Genomic DNA, 27,466 nt, shown 5'->3' with positions numbered 1-27,466 from the left:
CACTATTGAGGAAGATAAATATTTTTTCCAGTTTCACATTTCTTACAACAGTTGATAATCTGATACATGGATGCGCTGTTCCACAATGAACGGATGGCGGGAAACAACGTAACTACACATTAGATGATGAACTCAGTATGGAGGAGCCTAGTGTGTTGATATTTGTTGCGAACTACATTAGTTTAGTTTTTTTACAAAAAAAAAGTATGTTCTGAATAGTATATAGTACGATAAGTACTTAGTATTTATTTTTAGTCGGGAGTAGGCAAGACCGAAGGCAAATGTCTTTTCAATTAAAGATCTGAATATTCTCTCATTAACTCACAACTTGAACCTTTGTTTAACCCCTTCTCCTCTCACAATACTACCTTTCATTTAGCTGATAGAGATCAGATAAAGCCAGGCATTCTGGGATGGAGTCGATGCGCTGTGTCGATATTGAATTGAAGTTTGGCTAAGGATATTCCGCTGTTCCCTTGGCAGGGGACAGTACAGCGAGGCTCGACTCAGTAGAGGAATCTGGCTCCGGGAATGTGCCCTGTAACGTCTGGAACATTGGTGTGAGTAGGACGATGGGAAATGCTGGTGGACAGGCAGCCAATTAGGGATCTCATCCCTAGAGTTCCCAGAGTGCAATACCTGCCTGTGTCATAGAACCAGAAGAGGAAATTATACTTTTTCATGCCGTTAGGAATACTGAAAGGAATTCCATCTTATGAACTTTACTACTGGCATGCAAAAATAACATTGGGGCTTGTATTAACAGAGGAATAATGAACAAATAGGTTAGAGTGTCGTTGAGGAAACATTATAATTACGTCCATGTTTTCTGCCAAGTGGTCACAGCATAATTAAGAACATACATACAACATTGAAGTGGACCTCATCAGAATATTGTTTGCATCCCAAATGACACCCTATTCCCTACATAGTGCACTGATTTTGACCAGAGCTCTATGGGCCGTGGTTGAAAGTAGTGCACTAAATATGGGATAGGGTGCCATTTGGGATATTGCCTATGTGTGGGCAGCTGAAACCCAACGGAGAACCGCTAGATGAAAGGACCTGGGGAAGTCCTTGAAAGTCAGCAGTATTACCCAGTATTACAATCCACCTAATTGGAATATCACTGTGGCTTTCTGTAGGATCAGCTGGGTACACCCATTGGGGCATTTGGCTGGGGTGTACACTTGAAAGTTAGAACCAGAAACGGAAAGATCATTATTTGTCTAATAATTGGGGGTCTTGAAGAGAGAAATTGGGGCCTCACGGGAAAGAACGGAATGGTTTCTGGTCTAAGTCTGTCGCTGGTAGTGTATGAATATGACATGGTTAGGGCCAGTGATATGACATGGTTAGGGCCAGTGATATGACATGGTTAGGGCCAGTAATATGACATGGTTAGGGCCAGTGATATGACATGGTTAGGGCCAGTAATATGACATGGTTAGGGCCAGTAATGTGACATGGTTAGGGCCAGTAATATGACATGGTTAGGGCCAGTAATATGACATGGTTAGGGCCAGTGATATGACATGGTTAGGGCCAGTAATATGACATGGTTAGGGCCAGTAATATGACATGGTTAGGGCCAGTGATATGACATGGTTAGGGCCAGTGATATGACATGGTTAGGGCCAGTGATATGACATGGTTAGGGCCAGTAATATGACATGGTTAGGGCCAGTGGACATGGTTAGGGCCAGTAATATGACATGGTTAGGGCCAGTAATATGACATGGTTAGGGCCAGTAATATGACATGGTTAGGGCCAGTAATATGACATGGTTAGGGCCAGTGATATGACATGGTTAGGGCCAGTGATATGACATGGTTAGGGCCAGTAATATGACATGGTTAGGGCCAGTAATATGACATGGTTAGGGCCAGTAATATGACATGGTTAGGGCCAGTAATATGACATGGTTAGGGCCAGTAATATGACATGGTTAGGGCCAGTAATATGACATGGTTAGGGCCAGTAATATGACATGGTTAGGGCCAGTGATATGACATGGTTAGGGCCAGTGATATGACATGGTTAGGGCCAGTAATATGACATGGTTAGGGCCAGTAATATGACATGGTTAGGGCCAGTAATATGACATGGTTAGGGCCAGTAATATGACATGGTTAGGGCCAGTAATATGACATGGTTATGGGCCAGTAATATGACATGGTTAGGGCCAGTGATATGACATGGTTAGGGCCAGTGATATGACATGGTTAGGGCCAGTGATATGACATGGTTAGGGCCAGTGATATGACATGGTTAGGGCCAGTGATATGACATGGTTAGGGCCAGTGATATGACATGGTTAGGGCCAGTGATATGACATGGTTAGGGCCAGTAATATGACATGGTTAGGGCCAGTAATATGACATGGTTAGGGCCAGTGATATGACATGGTTATGACATGGTTAGGCCAGTGATATGACATGGTTAGGGCCAGTGATATGACATGGTTAGGGCCAGTAATATGACATGGTTAGGGGGCCAGTAATATGACATGGTTAGGGCCAGTAATATGACATGGTTAGGGCCAGTAATATGACATGGTTAGGGCCAGTAATATGACATGGTTAGGGCCAGTAATATGACATGGTTAGGGCCAGTAATATGACATGGTTAGGGCCAGTGATATGACATGGTTAGGGCCAGTGATATGACATGGTTAGGGCCAGTGATATGACATGGTTAGGGCCAGTGATATGACATGGTTAGGGCCAGTAATATGACATGGTTAGGGCCAGTAATATGACATGGTTAGGGCCAGTAATATGACATGGTTAGGGCCAGTAATATGACATGGTTAGGGCCAGTAATATGACATGGTTAGGGCCAGTAATATGACATGGTTAGGGCCAGTAATATGACATGGTTAGGGCCAGTAATATGACATGGTTAGGGCCAGTAATATGACATGGTTAGGGCCAGTAATATGACATGGTTAGGGCCCAGTAATATGACATGGTTAGGGCCAGTAATATGACATGGTTAGGGCCAGTAATATGACATGGTTAGGGCCAGTAATATGACATGGTTAGGGCCATAATGACATGGTTAGGGCCAGTAATATGACATGGTTAGGGCCAGTAATATAACATGGTTAGGGCCAGTAATATGACATGGTTAGGGCCAGTAATATGACATGGTTAGGGCCAGTAATATGCCATGGTTAGGGCCAGTAATATGACATGGTTAGGGCCAGTAATATGCCATGGTTAGGGCCAGTAATATAACATGGTTAGGGCCAGTAATATGACATGGTTAGGGCCAGTAATATGACATGGTTAGGGCCAGTAATATGACATGGTTAGGGCCAGTAATATGACATGGTTAGGGCCAGTAATATGACATGGTTAGGGCCAGTAATATGACATGGTTAGGGCCAGTAATATGACATGGTTAGGGCCAGTAATATGACATGGTTAGGGCCAGTAATATGACATGGTTAGGGCCAGTAATATGACATGGTTAGGGCCAGTAATATAACATGGTTAGGGCATGGTTAGGGCCAGTAATATGACATGGTTAGGGCCAGTAATATGACATGGTTAGGGCCAGTAATGACATGGTTAGGGCTAGTAATATGACATGGTTAGGGCCAGTAATATGACATGGTTAGGGCTGCAGCAGTACTATGACATGGTTAGGGCCAGTAATATAACATGGTTAGGGCTGCAGCAGTAATATGACATGGTTAGGGCTGCAGCAGTACTATGACATGGTTAGGGCTGCAGCAGTACTATGACATGGTTAGGGCTGCAGCAGTGATATAACATGGTTAGGGCTGCAGCAGTACTATGACATGGTTAGGGCTGCAGCAGTAATATGACATGGTTAGGGCTGCAGCAGTACTATGACATGGTTAGGGCTGCAGCAGTACTATGACATGGTTAGGGCTGCAGCAGTACTATGACATGGTTAGGGCTGCAGCAGTGATATAACATGGTTAGGGCTGCAGCAGTACTATGACATGGTTAGGGCTGCAGCAGTACTATGACATGGTTAGGGCTGCAGCAGTACTATGACATGGTTAGGGCTGCAGCAGTGATATATGACATGGTTAGGTTAGGGGGCTGCAGCAGTACTATGACATGGTTAGGGCTATGCAGGTTAGGGCTAATATGACATGGTTAGGGCTGCAGCAGTATATGACATGGTTAGGGCTGCAGCAGTGATATAACATGGTTAGGGCTGCAGCAGTACTATGACATGGTTAGGGCTGCAGCAGTGATATAACATGGTTAGGGCTGCAGCAGTAATATGACATGGTTAGGGCTGCAGCAGTACTATGACATGGTTAGGGCAGCAGTGATATAACATGGTTAGTAATATGACATGGTTAGGGCTGCAGCAGTACTATGACATGGTTAGGGCTGCAGCAGTACTATGACATGGTTAGGGCTGCAGCAGTTAGGGCTATAACATGGTTAGGGCTGCAGCAGTACTATGACATGGTTAGGGCTGCAGCAGTACTATGACATGGTTAGGGCTGCAGCAGTACTATGACATGGTTAGGGCTGCAGCAGTACTATGACATGGTTAGGGCTGCAGCAGTACTATGACATGGTTAGGGCTGCAGCAGTACTATGACATGGTTAGGGCTGCAGCAGTACTATGACATGGTTAGGGCTGCAGCAGTACTATGACATGGTTAGGGCTGCAGCAGTACTATGACATGGTTAGGGCTGCAGCAGTACTATGACATGGTTAGGGCCAGTAATATGACATGGTTAGGGCTGCAGCAGTACTATGACATGGTTAGGGCTGCAGCAGTATATGACATGGTTAGGGCTGCAGCAGTACTATGACATGGTTAGGGCTGCCAGTACTATGACATGGTTAGGGCTGCAGCAGTACTATGACATGGTTAGGGCTGCAGCAGTGATATAACATGGTTAGGGCTGCAGCAGTACTATGACATGGTTAGGGCTGCAGCAGTGATATAACATGGTTAGGGCCAGTACTATGACATGGTTAGGGCTGCAGCAGTGATATGACATGGTTAGGGCCAGTAATATGACATGGTTAGGGCTGCAGCAGTACTATGACATGGTTAGGGCTGCAGCAGTACTATGACATGGTTAGGGCTGCAGCAGTAATATGACATGGTTAGGGCTGCAGCAGTACTATGACATGGTTAGGGCTGCAGCAGTACTATGACATGGTTAGGGCTGCAGCAGTACTATGACATGGTTAGGGCTGCAGCAGTACTATGACATGGTTAGGGCTGCAGCAGTACTATGACATGGTTAGGGCTGCAGCAGTACTATGACATGGTTAGGGCTGCAGCAGTACTATGACATGGTTAGGGCTGCAGCAGTACTATGACATGGTTAGGGCCAGTAATGTGACATGGTTAGGGCCAGTAATATGACATGGTTAGGGCTGCAGCAGTACTATGACATGGTTAGGGCTGCAGCAGTACTATGACATGGTTAGGGCTGCAGCAGTACTATGACATGGTTAGGGCTGCAGCAGTACTATGACATGGTTAGGGCTGCAGCAGTACTATGACATGGTTAGGGCTGCAGCAGTACTATGACATGGTTAGGGCCAGTAATATGACATGGTTAGGGCCAGTAATATGACATGGTTAGGGCCAGTAATATGACATGGTTAGGGCCAGTAATATGACATGGTTAGGGCTGCAGCAGTGATATGACATGGTTAGGGCTGCAGCAGTACGAATCCCTAATGTTCCGTGTCGCTAAACAGGGGCAATCCATTAGGAGTAGAGTGGTGCTGATCCATCCGGAGTAGAGTGGTGCTGCTCCATCAGGAGTGGAGTGGTGCTGCTCCATCAGGAGTGGAGTGGTACAGTCAAATCTGGAGAAGTAGAGTGGTACCCCCTCCGTCCGGAGTAGAGTGGTACCCCCTCCGTCCGGAGTAGAGTGGTACCCCCTCCGTCCGGAGTAGAGTGGTACCCCCTCCGTCCGGAGTAGAGTGGTACCCCCTCCGTCCGGAGTAGAGTGGTACCCCCTCCGTCCGGAGTAGAGTGGTACCCCCTCCGTCCGGGAGTGGTACCCCCTCCGTCCGGAGTGAGTGGTACCCCCTCCGTCCGGAGTAGAGTGGTACCCCCTCCGTCCGGAGTCCCCCTCTGTCCGGAGTAGAGTGGTACCCCCTCCGTCCGGAGTAGAGTGGTAGTGGTACCCCCTCCGTCCGGAGTAGAGAGTGGTACCCCTTCCGTCCGGAGTAGAGTGGTACCCCTTCCGTCCGGAGTAGAGTGGTACCCCTTCCGTCCGGAGTAGAGTGGTACCCCTTCCGTCCGGAGTAGAGTGGTACCCCTTCCGTCCGGAGTAGAGTGGTACCCCTTCCGTCCGGAGTAGAGTGGTACCCCTTCCGTCCGGAGTAGAGTGGTACCCCTTCCACCTGGAGTAGAGTGGTACCCCTTCCACCTGGAGTAGAGTGGTACCCCTTCCACCTGGAGTAGAGTGGTACACCCTCCATCTGGAGTAGAGTGGTACCCCCTCCATCTGGAGTAGAGTGGTACCCCCTCCATCTGGAGTAGAGTGGCCCCCTCCATCTGGAGTAGAGTGGTACCCCCTCCATCTGGAGTAGAGTGGTACCCCCTCCATCTGGAGTAGAGTGGTACCCCCTCCATCTGGAGTAGAGTGGTACCCCTTCCATCTGGAGTAGAGTGGTACCCCCTCCATCTGGAGTAGAGTGGTACCCCTCCATCTGGAGTAGAGTGGTACCCCTCCATCTGGAGTAGAGTGGTACCCCTCCATCTGGAGTAGAGTGGTACCCCTCCATCTGGAGTAGAGTGGTACCCCTCCATCTGGAGTAGAGTGGTACCCCTCCATCTGGAGTAGAGTGGTACCCCTCCATCTGGAGTAGAGTGGTACCGCTCCATCAGGAGTAGAGGTACTATTTCATCCGGGGTAGAGTTAGTCTGATCCATCTGGAGTAGAGTTAGTCTGTTCCATCTGGAGTAGAGTGGTACTATTCCATCTTTAGTAGAGTGGTACATATCCATCTGGAGTAGAGTTAGTTTGTTCCGTCTGGAGTAGAGAGATGCTTTTCCATCTTTAGTAGAGTGGTACATATCCATCTGGAGTAGAGTTAGTGTGTTCCATCTGGAGTAGAGAGGTACTGATTCATCAGGAGTAGAGTGCTTCCAGAGTGTTTCCAGTGGCCAGGGCTTAAATGCCCGACACGTTTTCCATTTGCTAAATGTTTCTTGTGGGCCCTCACTTCATGTTGCCAAATTGCTTCTCTGTGCAGTTCTTTCATTCGAGAGCTTAAAACCATTAATTTGCAATTTAAGTGCAGTTAGGAAAAAGGAAGCTCGGTGCCGTAATGATAGGGAACAGAATCAGGCAGTGCTGCTCGAGGCGCTCCACTTCAGGTGACCCAACATTGGTCGATGTGTTTTATTCTCTGGCTTGTTAGTTCTCTTTGAATAACAGAGTGAATATCCAGGAAAACAGTAATATCCAGGTCAAATCGCAGATGGCTACCAGCTATTCCTTTCAGAAGGTGATAATGTAATAAGAAAATAAAACATTTGGGAAGTCGAGCACTATAATAGATTAATCTTTATTTAGCACGGTAAGTTGTTTTGTTTCCTCCAACCCCCCTTCACTTCAAAAGAAATATTCTAAAACCAAACGTTATAAACTACGGAAACCCCTCACTATGTTAATGAATACACATGCGCTACCTCAAATCAAATCCAATGTTATTTGTCACATGCACATGGTTAGCAGATGATAATGAGAGTGTGGTGAAATGCTTGTGCTTTTAGTTCCGACCATGCAGTAATATCTTAACACGCAATAATAATACAACTGCCTTATACACACAAGTGTAAAGGAATGAATAAGAATATGTACATAAAAATATATGAATGAGTGATGGCCGAACAGCATAGACAAGGTGCAGTAGATGGTATCGAGATGAGTAATGTAGGGTATGTAAACATAAAAGTGGCATTGTTTAAATTGGCTAGTGATACATTTATTACATACATTTTTCCATTATTAAAGTGGCTAGAGTGAGTCAGTGTGTTGGCAGCAGCCACTCAATGTTAATGGTTGCTGTTTAACAGTCTGATGGCCTTGAGATAGAAGCTGTTTTTCAGTTCCTCGGTCCCCGCTTTGATGCACCTGTACTGACCTCGCCTTCTGGATGATAGAGGGGTGAACAGGCCTTCTGGATGATAGAGGGGTGAACAGGCCTTCTGGATGATAGCGGGGTGAACAGGCCTTCTGGATGATAGAGGGGTGAACAGGCCTTCTGGATGATAGAGGGGTGAACAGGCCTTCTGGATGATAGAGGGGTGAACAGGCCTTCTGGATGATAGAGGGGTGAACAGGCCTTCTGGATGATAGAGGGGTGAACAGGCCTTCTGGATGATAGAGGGGCCTTCTGGATGATAGAGGGGTGAACAGGCCTTCTGGATGATAGAGGGGTGAACAGGCCTTCTGGATGATAGAGGGGTGAACAGGCCTTCTGGATGATAGAGGGGTGAACAGGCAGTGGATCAGCTGGTTGTTGTCCCTTATGATCTTTATGGCCCTCATAATATATATCTATGTTAGTGAAGACACATAACCTACCTCATAATATATATATATATATCTATGTTAGTGAAGACACATAACCTACCTCATGATATATATATATATCTATGTTAGTGAAGACACATAACCTACCTCATAATATATATCTATGTTAGTGAAGACACATACCCTACCTCATAATATATATCTATGTTAGTGAAGACACATAACCTACCTCATAATATATATCTATGTTAGTGAAGACACATACCCTACCTCATAATATATATATATATCTATGTTAGTGAAGACACATAACCTACCTCATAATATATATCTATGTTAGTGAAGACACATAACCTACCTCATAATATATATCTATGTTAGTGAAGACACATACCCTACCTCATAATATATATATATATCTATGTTAGTGAAGACACATAACCTACCTCATAATATATATATATATCTATATGAAGACACATACCTATGTTAGTGAAGACACATAACCTACCTCATAATATATATCTATGTTAGTGAAGACACATAACCTACCTCATAATATATATCTATGTTAGTGAAGACACATACCCTACCTCATAATATATATATATATCTATGTTAGTGAAGACACATACCCTACCTCATAATATATATATATATCTATGTTAGTGAAGACACATACCCTACCTCATAATATATATATATATCTATGTTAGTGAAGACACATACCCTACCTCATAATATATATATATGTTAGTGATCTACCTCATTAGTGAAGACACATACCCTACCTCATAATATATATATATATCTATGTTAGTGAAGACACATAACCTACCTCATAATATATATATATATATATCTATGTTAGTGAAGACACATACCCTACCTCATAATATATATATATATCTATGTTAGTGAAGTAACCTACCTCATAATATATATCTATAAAGACACATAACCTACCTCATAATATATATATATATGTATCTATGTTAGTGAAGACACATACCCTACCTCATAATATATATATATATCTATGTTAGTGAAGACACATACCCTACCTCATAATATATATATATATCTATGTTAGTGAAGACACATACCCTACCTCATAATATATATATATATATCTATGTTAGTGAAGACACATACCCTACCTCATAATATATATATATCTATGTTAGTGAAGACACATAACCTACCTCATAATATATATATATATATATATATCTATGTTAGTGAAGACACATACCCTACCTCATAATATATATATATATCTATGTTAGTGAAGACACATAACCTACCTCATAATATATATCTAAGTTAGTGAAGACACATACCCTACCTCATAATATATATCTATGTTAGTGAAGACACATAACCTACCTCATAATATATATCTATGTTAGTGAAGACACATACCCTACCTCATAATATATATATATATGTTAGTGAAGACACACACCCTATAACCTACCTCATAATATATATATATGAAGACACATAACTATGTTAGTGAAGACACATACCCTACCTCATAATATATATATGTTATATAACCTACTCATAATTATGTTAGAAGACACATAACCTACCTCATAAAGACACATATATATATATATATATCTATGTTAGTGAAGACACATAACCCTACCTCATAATATATATATGAAGACACATATATAATATATATCTATGTTAGTGAAGACACATAACCTACCTCATAATATATATCTATGTTAGTGAAGACACATAACCTACCTCATAATATATATCTATGTTAGTGAAGACACATAACCTACCTCATAATATATATCTATGTTAATGAAGACACATAACCTACCTCATAATATATATATATCTATGTTAGTGAAGACACATAACCTACCTCATAATATATATCTATGTTATATCTATCATAATATATATCTATGTTAGTGAAGACACATAACCTACCTCATAATATATATATATATCTATGTTAGTGAAGACACATACCCTACCTCATAATATATATCTATGTTAGTGAAGACACATAACCTACCTCATAATATATATAATATATATGTTTAGTGAAGACACATAACCTACCTCATAATATATATCTATGTTAGTGAAGACACATAACCTACCTCATAATATATATCTATGTTAGTGAAGACACATAACCTACCTCATAATATATATCTATGTTAGTGAAGACATATCTATGTTATGTGTGAAGACACATAACCTACCTCATAATATATATATATATGTTAGTGAAGACACATACCCTACCTCATAATATATATCTATGTTAGTGAAGACACATAACCTACCTCATAATATATATCTATGTTAGTGAAGACACAACCTACCTCATAATATATATATATCTATGTTAGTGAAGACACATAACCTACCTCATAATATATATGTCATGTTTGTCATTTATTATCATGTCTTGTCCCTGTGCTCCCCATGCTATTCGTTTCCCTCTGCTGGTCTTATTTGGTTCTTTCCCTCCTTCTATCTCTCTCCCCCTCCCTCTCTCACTCTCTCGCTCTCTCTCTCTCTATCGTTCCGTTCCTGCTCCCAGCTGTTCCTATTCCCCTAATCATCATTTAGTCTTCCCACACCTGTTCCCGATCCTTTCCCCTGATTAGAGTCCCTATTTATTCCTTTGTGATCCGTTCCTGTCCCGTCGGTTCCTTGTATTGTATTCACCATGCTGTGATTGCGTTTCGCCCTGTCCTGTCGTGTTTTTGCCGTGATTGTGTATCGCCCTGTCCTGTCGTGTTTTTGCCTTCATCAGATGCTGCGTGTGAGCAGGTGTCTCTGTCGACTACGGCCTGCGCCTACCCGGCGACCTGCAGTCTGTGGCCGCTTCTCCAGTTGTTTTCCCTCTACAAGTCTAGAGGATTTCTGTTATTCCGTTTTGGACTTAAATAAACTCTGTTTCTGTTAAGTCGCTTTTGGGTCCTCTTTCACCTGCATGACAGAAGGAACCGACCAAGGAATGGACCCAGCGACTACAGACGCTCGTTACACTGCCGTCAAGATCCAAGGAGCCATGCTCGGCAGACACGAGCAGGAATTGTCTGCTGCTCGCCATGCCGTGGAGAACCTGGCCGCTCAGGTTTCCGACCTCTCTGGACAGTTCCAGAGTCTACGTCTCGTGCCACCTGTTACTTCCTGGCCTGCCGAGCCTCCAGAACCTAGGGTTAATAACCCACCTTGCTACTCCGGGCAGCCCACTGAGTGCCGCTCCTTTCTCACGCAGTGTGAGATTGTGTTCTCTCTCCAACCCCACACATACTCTAGAGAGAGCTCGGGTTGCTTACGTCATTTCACTCCTTACTGGCCGGGCTCGAGAATGGGGCACAGCTATCTGGGAGGCAAGGGCTGATTGCTCTAACAGATTCCAGAACTTTAAAGAGGAGATGATTCGGGTTTTTGACCGTTCAGTTTTGGTGGGGAGGCTTCTAGGGCCCTGGCTTCCTTATGCCAAGGTGAACGGTCCATAACGGATTATTCCATTGAGTTTCGCACTCTTGCTGCCTCTAGTGAGTGGAACGAGCCGGCGCTGCTCGCTCGTTTTCTGGAGGGACTCCACGCAGTGGTTAAGGATGAGATTCTCTCCCGGAGGTTCCATCAGATGTGGATTCTTTGATTGCTCTCGCCATCCGCATAGAACGACGGGTAGATCTTCGTCACCGGGCTCGTGGAAGAGAGCTCGCATCAACGGTGTTTCCCTGCTCCGCATCGCAACCATCTCCCTCCTCTGGCTTTGAGACTGAGCCCATGCAGCTGGGAGGGATTCGCATCTCGAATAAGGAGAGGGAACGGAGGATCACCAACCGCCTGTGCCTCTATTGCGGAGTTGCTGGACATTTTGTTAATTCATGTCCAGTAAGAGGCCAGAGCCCATCAGTAAGCGGAGGGCTACTGGTGAGCGCTACTACTCAGGTCCCTTCATCTAGATCTTGTACTACTATGTCGGTCCATCTACGCTGGACCGGTTCGGGTGCTACATGCAGTGCTTTGATTGACTCTGGGGCTGAGGGTTGTTTCATGGACGAAGCATGGGTTCGGAAACATAACATTCCTTTCAGACCGTTAGACAGGCCTACGCCCATGTTTGCCTTAGATGGTAGTCATCTTCCCAGTATCAAATTTGAGACACTACCTTTAACTCTCACAGTATCTGGTAACCACAGTGAGACTATTTCTTTTTGATTTTCCGTTCACCGTTTACACCTGTTGTTTTGGGTCATCCCTGGCTAGTATGTCATAATCCTTCTATTAATTGGTCTAGTAATTCTATCCTATCCTGGAACGTTTCTTGTCATGTGAAGTGTTTAATGTCTGCCATCCCTCCCGTTTCTTCTGTCCCTACTTCTCAGGAGGAACCTGGCGATTTGACAGGAGTGCCGGAGGAATATCATGATCTGCGCACGGTCTTCAGTCGGTCCCGAGCCAACTCCCTTCCTCCTCACCGGTCGTATGATTGTAGTATTGATCTCCTTCCGGGGACCACTCCTCCTCGAGGTAGACTATACTCTCTGTCGGCTCCCGAACGTAAGGCTCTCGAGGATTATTTGTCTGTGTCTCTTGACGCCGGTACCATAGTGCCTTCTTCTTCTCCGGCCGGGCGGGGTTCTTTTTTGTTAAAAGAAGGACGGTACTCTGCGCCCCTGCGTGGATTATCGAGGCTGAATGACATAACGGTTAAGAATCGTTATCCGCTTCCCCTTATGTCATCAGCCTTCGAGATTCTGCAGGGAGCCAGGTGCTTTACTAAGTTGGACCTTCGTAACGCTTACCATCTCGTGCGCATCAGAGAGGGGGACGAGTGGAAAACGGCGTTTAACACTCCGTTAGGGCATTTTGAGTACCGGGTTCTGCCGTTCGGTCTCGCCAATGCGCCAGCTGTTTTTCAGGCATTAGTTAATGATGTTCTGAGAGACATGCTGAACATTTTTGTTTTTGTCTATCTTGACGATATCCTGATTTTTCTCCGTCACTCGAGATTCATGTTCAGCACGTTCGACGTGTTCTACAGCGCCTTTTAGAGAATTGTCTCTACGTAAAGGCTGAGAAGTGCTCTTTTCATGTCTCCTCCGTTACTTTTCTCGGTTCCGTTATTTCCGCTGAAGGCATTCAGATGGATTCCGCTAAGGTCCAAGCTGTCAGTGATTGGCCCGTTCCAAGGTCACGTGTCGAGTTGCAGCGCTTTTTAGGTTTCGCTAATTTCTATCGGCGTTTCATTCGTAATTTCGGTCAAGTTGCTGCCCCTCTCACAGCTCTTACTTCTGTCAAGACGTGTTTTAAGTGGTCCGGTTCCGCCCAGGGAGCTTTTGATCTTCTAAAAGAACGTTTTACGTCCGCTCCTATCCTCGTTACTCCTGACGTCACTAGACAATTCATTGTCGAGGTTGGCGCTTCAGAGGTAGGCGTGGGAGCCATCCTATCCCAGCGCTTCCAGTCTGACGATAAGGTTCATCCTTGCGCTTATTTTTCTCATCGCCTGTCGCCATCTGAGCGCAACTATGATGTGGGTAACCGTGAACTGCTCGCCATCCGCTTAGCCCTAGGCGAATGGCGACAGTGGTTGGAGGGGGCGACCGTTCCTTTTGTCGTTTGGACAGACCATAAGAACCTTGAGTACATCCGTTCTGCCAAACGACTTAATGCCCGTCAAGCTCGTTGGGCGTTGTTTTTCGCTCGTTTCGAGTTTGTGATTTCTTACCGTCCGGGTAGCAAGAACACCAAGCCTGATGCCTTATCCCGTCTGTTTAGTTCTTCTGTGGCTTCTACTGATCCCGAGGGGATTCTTCCTTATGGGCGTGTTGTCGGGTTAACAGTCTGGGGAATTGAAAGACAGGTTAAGCAAGCACTCACGCACACTGCGTCGCCGCGCGCTTGTCCTAGTAACCTCCTTTTCGTTCCTGTTTCCACTCGTCTGGCTGTTCTTCAGTGGGCTCACTCTGCCAAGTTAGCTGGTCATCCCGGTGTTCGAGGCACTCTTGCGTCTATTCGCCAGCGCTTTTGGTGGCCGACTCAGGAGCGTGACACGCGCCGTTTCGTGGCTGCTTGTTCGGACTGCGCGCAGACTAAGTCGGGTAACTCTCCTCCTGCCGGTCGTCTCAGACCGCTCCCCATTCCTTCTCGACCATGGTCTCACATTGCCTTAGACTTCATTACCGGTCTGCCTTTGTCTGCGGGGAAGACTGTGATTCTGACGGTTGTCGATAGGTTCTCTAAGGCGGCACATTTCATTCCCTCGCTAAACTTCCTTCCGCTAAGGAGACGGCACAAATCATTATTGAGAATGTATTCAGAATTCATGGCCTCCCGTTAGACGCCGTTTCAGACAGAGGCCCGCAATTCACGTCACAGTTTTGGAGGGAGTTCTGTCGTTTGATTGGTGCGTCCGTCAGTCTCTCTTCCGGGTTTCATCCCCAGTCTAACGGTCAAGCAGAGAGGGCCAATCAGACGATTGGTCGCATACTACGCAGCCTTTCTTTCAGAAACCCTGCGTCTTGGGCAGAACAGCTCCCCTGGGCAGAATACGCTCACAATTCGCTTCCTTCGTCTGCTACCGGGTTATCTCCGTTTCAGAGTAGTCTGGGTTACCAGCCTCCTCTGTTCTCATCCCAGCTTGCCGAGTCCAGCGTTCCCTCCGCTCAGCGTTTGTCCAACGTTGTGAGCGCACCTGGAGGAGGGTGAGGTCTGCACTTTGCCGTTACAGGGCACAGACGGTGAGAGCCGCCAATAAACACAGGATTAAGAGTCCAAGGTATTGTTGCGGCCAGAGAGTGTGGCTTTCCACTCGCAACCTTCCTCTTACGACAGCTTCTCGTAAGTTGACTCCGCGGTTCATTGGTCCGTTCCGTGTCTCCCAGGTCGTCAATCCTGTCGCTGTGCGACTGCTTCTTCCGCGACATCTTCGTCGCGTCCATCCTGTCTTCCATGTCTCCTGTGTTAAGCCCTTTCTTCGCACCCCCGTTCGTCTTCCCTCCCCCCCCCGTCCTTGTCGAGAGCGCACCTATTTACAAGGTACATAAGATCATGGACATGCGTTCTCGGGGACGGGGTCACCAATACCTAGTGGATTGGGAGGGTTACGGTCCTGAGGAGAGGAGTTGGGTTCCGTCTCGGGACGTGCTGGACCGTTCACTCATCGATGATTTCCTCCGTTGCCGCCAGGATTCCTCTCCTCGAGTGCGCCAGGAGGCGCTCGGTGAGTGGGGGTACTGTCATGTTTGTCATTTATTATCATGTCTTGTCCCTGTGCTCCCCATGCTATTCGTTTCCCTCTGCTGGTCTTATTTGGTTCTTTCCCTCCTTCTATCTCTCTCCCCTCCCTCTCTCACTCTCTCGCTCTCTCTTCTCTCTATCGTTCCGTTCCTGCTCCCAGCTGTTCCTATTCCCCTAATCATCATTTAGTCTTCCCACACCTGTTCCCGATCCTTTCCCCTGATTAGAGTCCCTATTTATTCCTTTGTGATCCGTTCCTGTCCCGTCGGTTCCTTGTATTGTATTCACCATGCTGTGATTGCGTTTCGCCCTGTCCTGTCGTGTTTTTGCCGTGATTGTGTATCGCCCTGTCCTGTCGTGTTTTTGCCTTCATCAGATGCTGCGTGTGAGCAGGTGTCTCTGTCGACTACGGCCTGCGCCTACCCGAAGCGACCTGCAGTCTGTGGCCGCTTCTCCAGTTGTTTTCCCCTCTACAAGTCTAGAGGATTTCTGTTATTCCGTTTTGGACTTAAATAAACTCTGTTTCTGTTAAGTCGCTTTTGGGTCCTCTTTCACCTGCATGACAATATATCTACGTTAGTGAAGACACATAACCTACCTCATAATATATATATATATATCTATGTTAGTGAAGACACATAACCTACCTCATAATATATATATATATATATCTATGTTAGTGAAGACACATAACCTACCTCATAATATATATATATCTATGTTAGTGAAGACACATAACCTACCTCATAATATATATATATATGTTAGTGAAGACACATAACCTACCTCATAATATATATCTATGTTAGTGAGGACACATACCTACCTCATAATATATATATATATCTATGTTAGTGAAGACACATAACCTACCTCATAATATATATATATATCTATGTTAGTGAAGACACATAACCTACCTCATAATATATATCTATGTTAGTGAAGACACATAACCTACCTCATAATATATATCTATGTTAGTGAAGACACATAACCTACCTCATAATATATATATATATCTATGTTAGTGAAGACACATAACCTACCTCATAATATATATCTATGTTAGTGAAGACACATAACCTACCTCATAATATATATATATATCTATGTTAGTGAAGACACATAACCTACCTCATAATATATATCTATGTTAGTGAAGACTATGTTAGTGAAACACATAACCTACCTCATAATATATATATATATATCTATGTTAGTGAAGACACATAACCTACCTCATAATATATATATCTATGTTAGTGAAGACACATAACCTACCTCATAATATATATATATCTATGTTAGTGAAGACACATAACCTACCTCATAATATATATATATATATATCTATGTTAGTGAAGACACATAACCTACCTCATAATATATATATATATCTATGTTAGTGAAGACACATAACCTACCTCATAATATATATATATCTATGTTAGTGAAGACACATAACCTACCTCATAATATATATATATATCTATGTTAGTGAAGACACATAACCTACCTCATAATATATATATATCTATGTTAGTGAAGACACATAACCTACCTCATAATATATATCTATGTTAGTGAAGACACATAACCTACCTCATAATATATATATATATATCTATGTTAGTGAAGACACATAACCTACCTCATAATATATATATATATATCTATGTTAGTGAAGACACATACCCTACCTCATAATATATATCTATGTTAGTGAAGACACATACCCTACCTCATAATATATATCTATGTTAGTGAAGACACATAACCTACCTCATAATATATATATATCTATGTTAGTGAAGACACATACCCTACCTCATAATATATATCTATGTTAGTGAAGACACATAACCTACCTCATAATATATATCTATGTTAATGAAGACACATAACCTACCTCATAATATATATATATATCTATGTTAGTGAAGACACATAACCTACCTCATAATATATATATATATCTATGTTAGTGAAGACACATAACCTACCTCATAATATATATATATATATCTATGTTAGTGAAGACACATAACCTACCTCATAATATATATATATATATCTATGTTAGTGAAGACACATACCCTACCTCATAATATATATATATATCTATGTTAGTGAAGACACATAACCTACCTCATAATATATATATATATATATGTTAATGAAGACACATAACCTACCTCATAATATATATATATATATGTTAATGAAGACACATAACCTACCTCATAATATATATATATATATATGTTAATGAAGTCACATACCCTACCTCATAATATATATATATATCTATGTTAGTGAAGACACATACCCTACCTCATAATATATATATATATCTATGTTAGTGAAGACACATAACCTACCTCATAATATATATATATATCTATGTTAGTGAAGACACATACCCTACCTCATAATATATATATATATCTATGTTAGTGAAGACACATACCCTACCTCATAATATATATATATATATCTATGTTAGTGAAGACACATACCCTACCTCATAATATATATATATATCTATGTTAGTGAAGACACATACCCTACCTCATAATATATATATATATCTATGTTAGTGAAGACACATACCCTACCTCATAATATATATATATATCTATGTTAGTGAAGACACATACCCTACCTCATAATATATATATATATCTATGTTAGTGAAGACACATACCCTACCTCATAATATATATATATATCTATGTTAGTGAAGACACATACCCTACCTCATAATATATATATATATCTATGTTAGTGAAGACACATAACCTACCTCATAATATATATATATATATCTATGTTAGTGAAGACACATACCCTACCTCATAATATATATCTATGTTAGTGAAGACACATACCCTACCTCATAATATATATCTATGTTAGTGAAGACACATACCCTACCTCATAATATATATCTATGTTAGTGAAGACACATAACCTACCTCATAATATATATATATCTATGTTAGTGAAGACACATACCCTACCTCATAATATATATCTATGTTAGTGAAGACACATAACCTACCTCATAATATATATCTATGTTAATGAAGACACATAACCTACCTCATAATATATATATATATCTATGTTAGTGAAGACACATAACCTACCTCATAATATATATATATATATATGTTAATGAAGACACATAACCTACCTCATAATATATATATATATCTATGTTAAGACACATAACCTACCTCATAATATATATATATATCTATGTTAGTGAAGACACATACCCTACCTCATAATATATATATATATATCTATGTTAGTGAAGACACATAACCTACCTCATAATATATATATATATATATATGTTAATGAAGACACATAACCTACCTCATAATATATTATTAAAATGAAGTGCAGTGCTTCATCCAATATGACTAACAATAGACGCCACACGGCACAGGGAATTGAAAAGGTCCCTGCACCACTCCAAGCACATTGGATCCAGTGATAGGGTGCCGCAGATATGTCATTATCAGTGCAGTTTAATTAACAGCTCAATTAGTCTGGTCGATGGAGAGGGCAAAGGGTAATAATGGCTCACAGCGGAAACCTCTGTCGGGCAAACACCGAATTAGCCAGCGGTGTCCTTGTATACATCAGCTGTGATTAAAGAACATTGCGATATAACATGGGCTACACGTCTTACTGCAGTTATTGACTGGAACGTAATATATAAAGCATATAGGTAGAAATAAGCTGGTTAGTGTTAAGAGGATCAACATACTATCCCATCACAACATGTTGTGTAATAGCTTATACCGTATACATTTTGAATGGATGTGTGGACATTTCAATGTCATTTTTTTTCTGTGCATTTATGTACATCCAAAATCTGTTAATTTGACCTCAAGTTGGGGTAAAAGGGATCCAAGTGTTGAACCAGTCGACATCTGCTCTTCTTTAATATGGATTTAGATTAAGCAGTGTCTTGTATAGGTTTTTGGATATGACGAATGTTCATATTATTATAGGTCTCCTATCTATCCCTTTTTGTGAAGTTGAGTAGGAGCATATTATGTAGTTCACTTTTGTGCTGCAGAGTCATTTGACACATCAAAATAGCTTAATGTATAAATTGGGCTGAGGAGATTGGAAGTGATTATTACGGGTTCATGATACTACTCGTCTCTCTCCTCTTTATCTGGTTATAATCTGTCATGGTCCTTCAATACATTTCTACTACCGATTAACTCTGTGTATGCTTTCAAACAATCCCAGTGTTATTCCTTTTAATATATATATGTTAGTGAACACATAACCTACCTCATAATATATATATATATCTATGTTAATGAACACTATAACCTACCTCATAATATATATATATATATCACATAACCTACCTCATAATATATATATATATCTATATGTTAGTGAAGACACATAACCTACCTCATAATATATTATTAAAATGAAGTGCAGTGCTTCATCCAATATGACTAACAATAGGCACACGGCACAGGGAATAAAATGATTAAGACACGGGGATAAATATCTTAGCGGAGTAATTGGTTTCTCTCTAAACCAAAATGATCTCCTTTCTCCTATCTTCCCGGCAATTACCATAAAAACGCACAAGTAACTGGGCATTTTCTAGAACCTTTTATCACAGCGCATCAAAAGGGTAATTGACTGCTTCTTGTAATGCACACTTGTGCTCAATTCCATCTTTGAATCTTCCTTGTTTTATTGGGAACCTCTCCTGAGCTCTCCTAGCTGGGAACCTCTCCTGAGCTCTCCTAGATGGGAACCTCTCCTGAGCTCTCCTAGCTGGGAACCTCTCCTGAGCTCTCCTAGCTGGGAACCATCCTGAGCTCTCCTAGCTGGGAACCTCTCCTGAGCTCTCCTAGCTGGGAACCTCTCCTGAGCTCTCCTAGCTGGGAACTCTCCTGAGCTCTCCTAGCTGGGATAATCTCTCCTAGCTGGGAACCTCTCCTGAGCTCTCCTGCTGGGAAGCTCTAGTGCTCTCCTAGCTGGGAACCTCTCCTGAGCTCTCCTAGCTGGGAACCTCTCCTGAGCTCTCCTAGCTGGGAACCTCTCCTGAGCTCTCCTAGCTGGGAACCTCTCCTGAGCTCTCCTAGCTGGGAACCTCTCCTGAGCTCTCCTAGCTGGGAACCTCTCCTGAGCTCTCCTAGCTGGGAACCTCTCCTGAGCTCTCCTAGATGGGAACCTCTCCTGAGCTCTCCTAGCTGGGAAGCTCTACTGAGCTCTCCTAGCTGGGAAGCTCTACTGAGCTCTCCTAGCTGGGAAGCTCTCCTGAGCTCTCCTAGCTGGGAAGCTCTCCTGAGCTCTCCTAGCTGGGAACCTCTCCTGAGCTCTCCTAGCTGGGAACCTCTCCTGAGCTCTCCTAGCTGGGAACCTCTCCTGAGCTCTCCTAGCTGGGAACCTCTCCTGAGCTCTCCTAGCTGGGAACCTCTCCTGAGCTCTCCTAGCTGGGAACCTCTCCTGAGCTCTCCTAGCTGGGAACCTCTCCTGAGCTCTCCTAGCTGGGAAGCTCTACTGAAAGGCTACTATGACCTAGACAATGTGCTGGCTATCAGTATACCGGTTATTAAGCTTTTACAATCCTTACATTAAGCTATGCTTCAAATGAGTATTTAAAGTAGTACACACATTGAGATACATTAAATTATTCAAACAACACCTGCTTTGTTCCAGGGAATCTGCCTTTAAAGTTTGTTCTCTTATTGTATCCATAGACGTCACACTAGACATTCCATTATCGACATGTGCTGACCATGGTGTGTTTTGGTCTTTCCTCAGATGCAGCAGCTCTTCTACGAGAATTACGAGCACAACAAGAAGGGCTTCATCCAGGAGCTCCACAGCAGCAAGATCCACAACGCCATCACACTCCATCCCAACAAGAGGCCTGCCTACCAGTACCGGCTACACGGTTACATGTTGAGCCGCGACATCTCCCGGCTACGCTACCGCACCATCCTCCTGCACCGCGAGGGCCTGGCCATGAGCCGGCTCAGCAATACAGAGGTGCAGTGGGAGGATCAACAGCTGGGGGCGCCACCTTCCTACACGCGCTACCAGCCCGCTGAAAGAGGGGACGTCATTGAGTGGGACTTCCTCACTGGCCGACATCTGTACTCAACGGGGGAGAACCAGATGCCCCGGCAGGGCCTCGGGAGCCTGCTTCGGGCTGCCCTGGAAGACACGGTGCTTCAGGTCATGGAGATGATCAATGAGAACTCCAAAGCCCGCGGGCGTGTTATCGACTTCAAGGAGATCAAGTATGGCTACCGCAGGGTGGACCCCATGCACGGGGCTGAGTACATTCTGGACCTACTACTTCTGTACAAGAAACACAAAGGGCGCAAAGTGACAGTACCTGTTAGGAGGCATGCGTACCTGCAGCAGTCCTTCAGTAGGCCCTTCTTCAGTGAGTCTGAGGAATTGGATGTTGTTGAGCTGGTGGAGGCCATCAACACTGAGTCGCAGTCGTTCTCTTTCCTCTCCAACTCCCTCAAGATATTCTCGCCTTTCCAGTTCTCCGAGTCGACCAGGGAGATGCGCGAACGCAGCCAGAGAAAGGTCAACATCCTGGTCCCGCTGACAGGCAGGTACGACATCTTTCTCCGCTTCATGGAGAACTTTGAGAAGATCTGCCTGATCCCCAAACAGAACGTCAAGCTGGCCATTATATTGGTGGACAACGACAGCAACCAGGACAGGGAGAAGCACTTGGACTTGATCAAGGAGTACAGCAACAAGTATCCCAAAGCAGACCTGTCTGTCATCCCCATGACGGGTGACTTCTCCCGGGGACTGGCTCTGGAGCTGGGCTCCTCGCAACTTGACAATGACACACTGCTGTTCTTCTGTGACGTGGACCTAGTCTTTAACGGAGACGCCCTGCAGCGGTGCAGGCACAACACCATCCAAAGGAGACAGGCTTACTATCCCGTTGTCTTTAGTCAGTACGATCCTAAAATTGTCTACGCCGGCAACACCCCTGACGATAGCAGCTTTGTGTTCACCAAGAAAAGTGGCTTCTGGAGGGATTACGGCTTTGGAATCACCTGCATATTTAAAAGTGACTTGCAAAAAGCTGGCGGTTTTGATACGTCGATCCAAGGCTGGGGGTTGGAAGATGTAGACCTGTTCACAAAAGTGATTAACTCCGGTTTAAAAGTGTTCCGCAGCCAGGAACCAGGAATCGTCCACATTTATCACCCTGTTCAGTGCGACACTAGCCTTGAGCCCAAGCAGTACAAAATGTGCCTAGGGTCTAAGGCAAGTACTTATGCATCTTCGATGCAGTTAGCCGAGCTGTGGCTGGAGAAACACTTGGGGGTAGGCTACAACAGAACTTCCACCTGACATTCCTGTTCTCCGTGGCTCCTCAATGGAGGTTACCTCAGTTCTGCATGAGTGAAAAAAGAGACCAAACTGCAGAGAGAAAGAGAGAGAGAGAGAGTTCAAGGGTACGCTCAATTATCTTTGGTGCAATTTGTTGTGTTCCTCTGGTGATTTGTTTCATCAATTCTCTACAGCGTCTTCCAAAGGACATTGTAATGCCTTTACTCACGGCTTGTTGGGAACTCTGATGTGGTTTGTTTTGTTCCTATTTCCGTTGTTATCATGCGATTCACATGTATGCCTCAGGACCACATCTTTCCATCTCCAATGAATGTGTTCTTAGCAGCCTTCCGTTGGATTAGTTGCATAGAGCGCCCCTCGCCTACTGTGAAAAGGACACTGACAACATCACCAGAGAACAAAAAGCAGTAATAATGTTGATAATAATACTGAAACAATGACAATAATGTTAATAATAAATGTACTGAAAGTACCACAAATGTGCTTTAAAGCTCCCAGATGGGAAACAGACTGTAAACTAGAGTTTTCTAATTCATACAAAGAACCGAAAGTACTTCATCCACAGTATTTTTTAAAAGAAGCGTGTGAATAATTTTGATGATTGTATCTTTATTTTCTAGTCAAAATATTTACATGGATTTCAGGTACTGGATACCGTCCAACATTTGCTGTGTTCTTAATCTCATTGCAAAGGCCCACATTCTGTCATTCTGTCTGATATGTGACCATGCTTCAATGAACAAAAGGCATCTTGTCGCCATTAGCTTTGTGGCTTAGAAGTCGTTCAGTTTGCTGGCAAGAACAACTAAGGTATATTAAAATGGGTTATTTATAATAAAACAAATGTTGAAATGCATACTTTTCATATCTGTGTTTATTCTAACTTATAACACTGCATTTAAACCAAAAATGGATTTAATAAGTGTGTATATACATAAAATATGCGCACAAATTATTATATGAATAACATGCAAATTACAGATACAGTATAGTGAAATATAAATATCAAATTGCAGTAGTCATCACAAATTCAGTGGTGTATATTTTACCCAAAAATTATATTTTAGTGTTGTGTTCATTAGTCCACTGTTGATACAGTCCCAATGGATTGTGCATGTCAGCATAACCGTTTGAATGACAGAGCACTTTCAGTAAAGATCTTAAGCGTAATTTTGTAATTTTTTTATATTTTATTTCACCTTTATTTAACCAGGTAGGCTAGTTGAGAACAAGTTCTCATTTGCAACTGCGACCTGGCCAAGATAAAGCATAGCAGTGTGAACAGACAACACAGAGTTACACATGGAGTAAACAATTAACAAGTCAACAACACAGTAGAAAAAAAAATAGTCTATATACATTGTGTGCAAAAGGCATGAGGAGGTAGGTGAATAATTACAATTTTGCAGATTAACAAGAGTGATAAATAATCAGATGGTCATGTACAGGTAGAGATATTGGTGTGCAAAAGAGCAGAAAAGTAAATAAATAAAAACAGTTTGGGGATGAGGTAGGTAAAAATGGGTGGGCTATTTACCGATAAACTATGTACAGCTGCAGCGATCGGTTAGCTGTTCAGATAGCAGATGTTTGAAGTTGGTGAGGGAGATAAAAGTCTCCAATGAAGATGTGATTTCAATCGTTATGATGCAATTTGTATTATCATCACACTTTTGGATTTGAATTGAAAATGCTCTATCTTAAACCTTTTGGGACCACATCATCAGTGGACTAATGAACAAAATACTGAAAGATGTTTTTTTATTTTTTAAGTAATATCCTGTACAACTATTTTATTAATTAATTCCAATAATAACTTGTTTGAAAGCAAACTGCCTTCAAACAGCTCAAATAGTTTCCCTAATTTATGAATCATGTGCAGTCCTCATCCATCGAAGTTATTGATAATTGACTTGTCTATTCCATACACACCACAAATCAACAATCTAACAGTTCCTTTCCTGTATGAATTTTCAACATAGATTTCATATCATCTCCAGTTAAACAATTATATGGGGAAGGACAAGTTGTAAGTAATGGCTCAGATAACTGTTAGCCATGGGGCACAAACAGGCTGAATCAACGCTGTTTCGATGTATTTTGTCAACGAATTGTTACGTGGAATCTACATGGAAAACACATTGGATTTGAATGATCAACATAAACTGTTGTTTAGAGGGGGACATTTCAACCACAGGATTATGTCATCATGCTGATGTTGGATTTTTACCTTTGAAACAATGTCAGAGTATACACACTACCACAAAAACAATAAGCTGGGCAGCACCTCCTACTGGAGAACTGATCTATCTATAGCACCTCCTACTGGAGAACTGATCTATCTATAGCACCTCCTACTGGAGAACTGATCTATCTATAGCACCTCCTACTGGAGAACTGATCTATCTATAGCACCTCCTACTGGAGAACTGATCTATCTATAGCACCTCCTACTGGAGAACTGATCTATCTATAGCACCTCCTACTGGAGAACTGATCTATCTACAGCACCTCCTACTGGAGAACTGATCTATCTACAGCAACTCCTACTGGAGAACTGATCTATCTATAGCACCTCCTACTGGAGAACTGATCTATCTATAGCACCTCCTACTGGAGAACTGATCTATCTATAGCACCTCCTACTGGAGAACTGATCTATCTACAGCACCTCCTACTGGAGAACTGATCTATCTACAGCACCTCCTACTGGAGAACTGATCGATCTACAGCACCTCCTACTGGAGAACTGATCGATCTACAGCACCTCCTACTGGAGAACTGATCGATCTACAGCACCTCCTACTGGAGAACTGATCTATCTACAGCACCTCCTACTGGAGAACTGATCGATCTACAGCACCTCCTACTGGAGAACTGATCTATCTACAGCACCTCCTACTGGAGAACTGATCTATCTACAGCACCTCCTACTGGAGAACTGATCTATCTACAGCACCTCCTACTGGAGAACTGATCGATCTACAGCTATCCCTTTGGTCTCGCATCGAGGGTTTTAATCAAACCCAGCCCTGCTTAGCTATAATATTAGTCACTGACAATTACCAATGTGCTATCGTGAGAATGATTGTTGAGAAATGGATTCGCTGTTGCTATCAAAGTCATTCCAAAGGGTAGGTTTAACAGAGCAAATACAATTGAACCATATTTTATAAGTCATATATCATCAATATTTAGGCCGATATAGCATTTGGAAAGCCATCAACAGATATTGTTTCAATTCAATCCAGGGTTCAACTAAACATAGACAATATATATATGCCTAGGGTTTAAAGGTTTAGTTGATTTCAAATGTAATCTTCAAGTTAATAATTCATATGTTGCATTCATGTCTCCATCTCAAACCAAAAATTATTTAAAGTGCATTTAAAGTTAGATTTTATTTAGTCCTATTCTTTTACGTGAATCCAATATATAAATGATTAATTTAAAGACAGACTCAATATTGAATTGTGTTTGATTGTCAACACAACCGAATATCAACTATTGAAGGAGATATACCGAAGCAGTCAATAGTTTGGACACACCTACTAATTCAAGGGTTTTTCTTTATTTGTACTATTTTCTACATTATAGAGTAATAGTGAAGATGTCACAACATTATCTTTCTCCTTTGTCCTTTGTCCGTTTTCTGAAAATGCACATAGCCAAAGATAGTTATTTAAATGATCTTGATATTCTCCTCCAAATTTAAAAATAAATAAATAAGTCCATCTTTAAGTCCATCTCAGAAACCAAGAAATAGGGGTGTTTCAGCAGTTACACTACATTCACAAGGTCTAGTATCAAGGTATCCATGCTGTTCCCAGGGCTGGCCTGTATAAAGGGTTAGGGTTAGTTGGCCGGTATAAAGGGTTAGTTGGCCTGTATAAAGGGTTAGTTGGCCTGTATAAAGGGTTAGTTGGCCTGTATAAAGGGTTAGTTGGTCTGTATAAAGGGTTAGTTGGCCTGTATAAAGGGTTAGTTGGCCTGTATAAAGGGTTAGTTGGTCTGTATAAAGGGTTAGTTGGCCTGTATAAAGGGTTAGGGTTAGTTGGCCTGTATAAAGGGTTAGGGTTAGTTGGCCTGTATAAAGGGTTGGGGTTAGTTGGCCTGTATAAAGGCTTAGTTGGCCTGTATAAAGGGTTAGTTGGCCTGTATAAAGGGTTAGGGTTAGATGGCCTCTATAAAGGGTTAGTTGGCCTGTATAAAGGGTTAGTTGGCCTGTATAAAGGGTTAGGGTTAGTTGGCCTGTATAAAGGGTTAGTTGGCCTGTATAAAGGGTTAGTTGGCCTGTATA

At 42.7% G+C, this 27,466-nt stretch overlaps 1 protein-coding gene across 1 annotated transcript in view; it reads left to right on the top strand.

The window, feature by feature from the left end:
• chsy1 (chondroitin sulfate synthase 1) overlaps positions 1 to 24,016 on the top strand; it is a 178,242-nt gene extending 154,226 nt beyond the window's left edge. Inside the window, exon 3 of the mRNA XM_046290603.1 lies at positions 21,595 to 24,016. Coding sequence (XP_046146559.1) covers positions 21,595 to 23,166 — 1,572 coding nt within the window. The 3' untranslated portion in view covers positions 23,167 to 24,016. The remainder of the gene's footprint in view (positions 1 to 21,594) is intronic.
• Positions 24,017 to 27,466: the final 3,450 nt, after the last annotated feature.

The sequence above is a fragment of the Oncorhynchus gorbuscha genome, linkage group LG11 (assembly GCF_021184085.1).
Source record: "Oncorhynchus gorbuscha isolate QuinsamMale2020 ecotype Even-year linkage group LG11, OgorEven_v1.0, whole genome shotgun sequence".
Classification (NCBI taxonomy): Eukaryota; Metazoa; Chordata; class Actinopteri; order Salmoniformes; family Salmonidae; genus Oncorhynchus; species Oncorhynchus gorbuscha.
This window is presented reverse-complemented; position numbering and strand designations above follow the sequence as displayed.